Raw genomic sequence first — 1,476 nt, forward strand, 5'->3', positions numbered from 1 at the left:
GTAATGAATTAAGGAAAAATTACATTAACCAAAAGACCTCCAATTAAAATAGCCAACAGACAGTTTGTTTACCGGGATGAAAATTTCCAGTATCTTACTGGTAGAAATCAATCTTTTGGGGGGGGGGGCAGTCTCACTATGTTGCCCTCAGTAGAGAACTGTGGCGTCACAGCTCACAGCAACCCCCAACTCTTGGGCTCAAGCAATTCTCTTGCCTCAGCCTCCCAAGTAGCTGGGACTACAGGTGCCTGCCACAATGCTCAGCTATTTTTTTTGTTGCAGCTGTCGTTGTTTAGCTGGCCTGGGCTGAGTTCAAACCTGCCAACTTTGGTGTGTGTGGCTGGCAGTATAACCTGACCATCTACATCTTTATCTAAATTTAAACTAATATGGATGTTACATGTTTATTTTTGTATGGCTAGTGCTATATTTCTATGCAGCTGCCAACATCAAACCTCTTTCCTTAAGCATCATCCTTAATATGGGAAACTAAGACTGTAATAGGCTTAAAGATACAGTAACAAGTAGCAGACAACCTGGCAAGTTCTAGCTCTTACAGCCACCCCCAGATATGTACTCTGCACAAGAACTTAGCCAAGAGTAACCTAATGTGAAAGTCCAAAATTTGGGGAGTTTTTTAATTAAAAGATTACTTTCACATCTTACAATATTATATAAAAGGCCACTATGCCAAAGAAGCAGCAAATAACACCACTCATAGGAAGGACTGTAAACAAATGAACATCCTTTTCCCTTTTTCTATGTTTTAATTTAGTGTTTTGACTTCTTACATTTTACTCCTATTGGAAATAGCACATTTTGTAAATTTACATATAAACACAAAACAAAAAATCCATATGGCTAAATAAATATTAGCTAGGAAACTTGCCCTACCTCACTTCCTGTGAATTTGCAGGGAGGCAGAGCTGGTATTTCTCCTTTGTGTGTGCATAAAGAGTCACCAAAATGAAACTTTGCTAACTCAAGCAGCTCATCATGGGAAACACCTAAATTAACAGAAAATGTTGTCACATCTACTAGCAGTACAGTTTATAGTAAACTGTAGGTAATAGAATGTACATTACACATGAAATATTTGCATTCACTAAAAGCCATTTACTAATATTACAAGGAAGCTCACACAGCAAACTTACTTCCTCGGTGTTGTGAAGCTTAGGCTTCTACAGCTTTCAAATTTTGCAAAGCGACTAACAGTTTTCATCAACAGACCAAGTATTCACAGCTGAAAATAAGACAGCTTGAAAATATCACTCTTCATACAAAATGTTATATTAAATTGTAAAAATTTCTAGAATGCAAACTAGCAAAAAAAGCCAATTTTCAGTAAATTATTTTTGAAGTACAAAATACAAATATGAGGTTTTATCTCATCTAAAGAAAACTGGAGGCTCAGCGCCTGTGGCTCAAGCAGCTAAGGCGCCAGCCACATACACCTAAGGTGGCGGATTCGAATCC

At 37.7% G+C, this 1,476-nt stretch overlaps 1 protein-coding gene across 1 annotated transcript in view; it reads right to left on the reverse strand.

The window, feature by feature from the left end:
- The window catches only part of PMPCB (peptidase, mitochondrial processing beta subunit), a 23,894-nt gene that overhangs the window by 4,223 nt on the left and 18,195 nt on the right, over nt 1-1,476 (reverse strand). Inside the window, exon 7 of the mRNA XM_023518751.1 lies at nt 895-1,007. Within this exon, the coding sequence (XP_023374519.1) occupies nt 895-1,007 (113 nt within the window). The remainder of the gene's footprint in view (nt 1-894; nt 1,008-1,476) is intronic.

The sequence above is a fragment of the Otolemur garnettii genome, unplaced genomic scaffold (assembly GCF_000181295.1).
Source record: "Otolemur garnettii isolate 467f Iridium unplaced genomic scaffold, OtoGar3 scaffold00005, whole genome shotgun sequence".
Taxonomy (NCBI): Eukaryota; Metazoa; Chordata; class Mammalia; order Primates; family Galagidae; genus Otolemur; species Otolemur garnettii.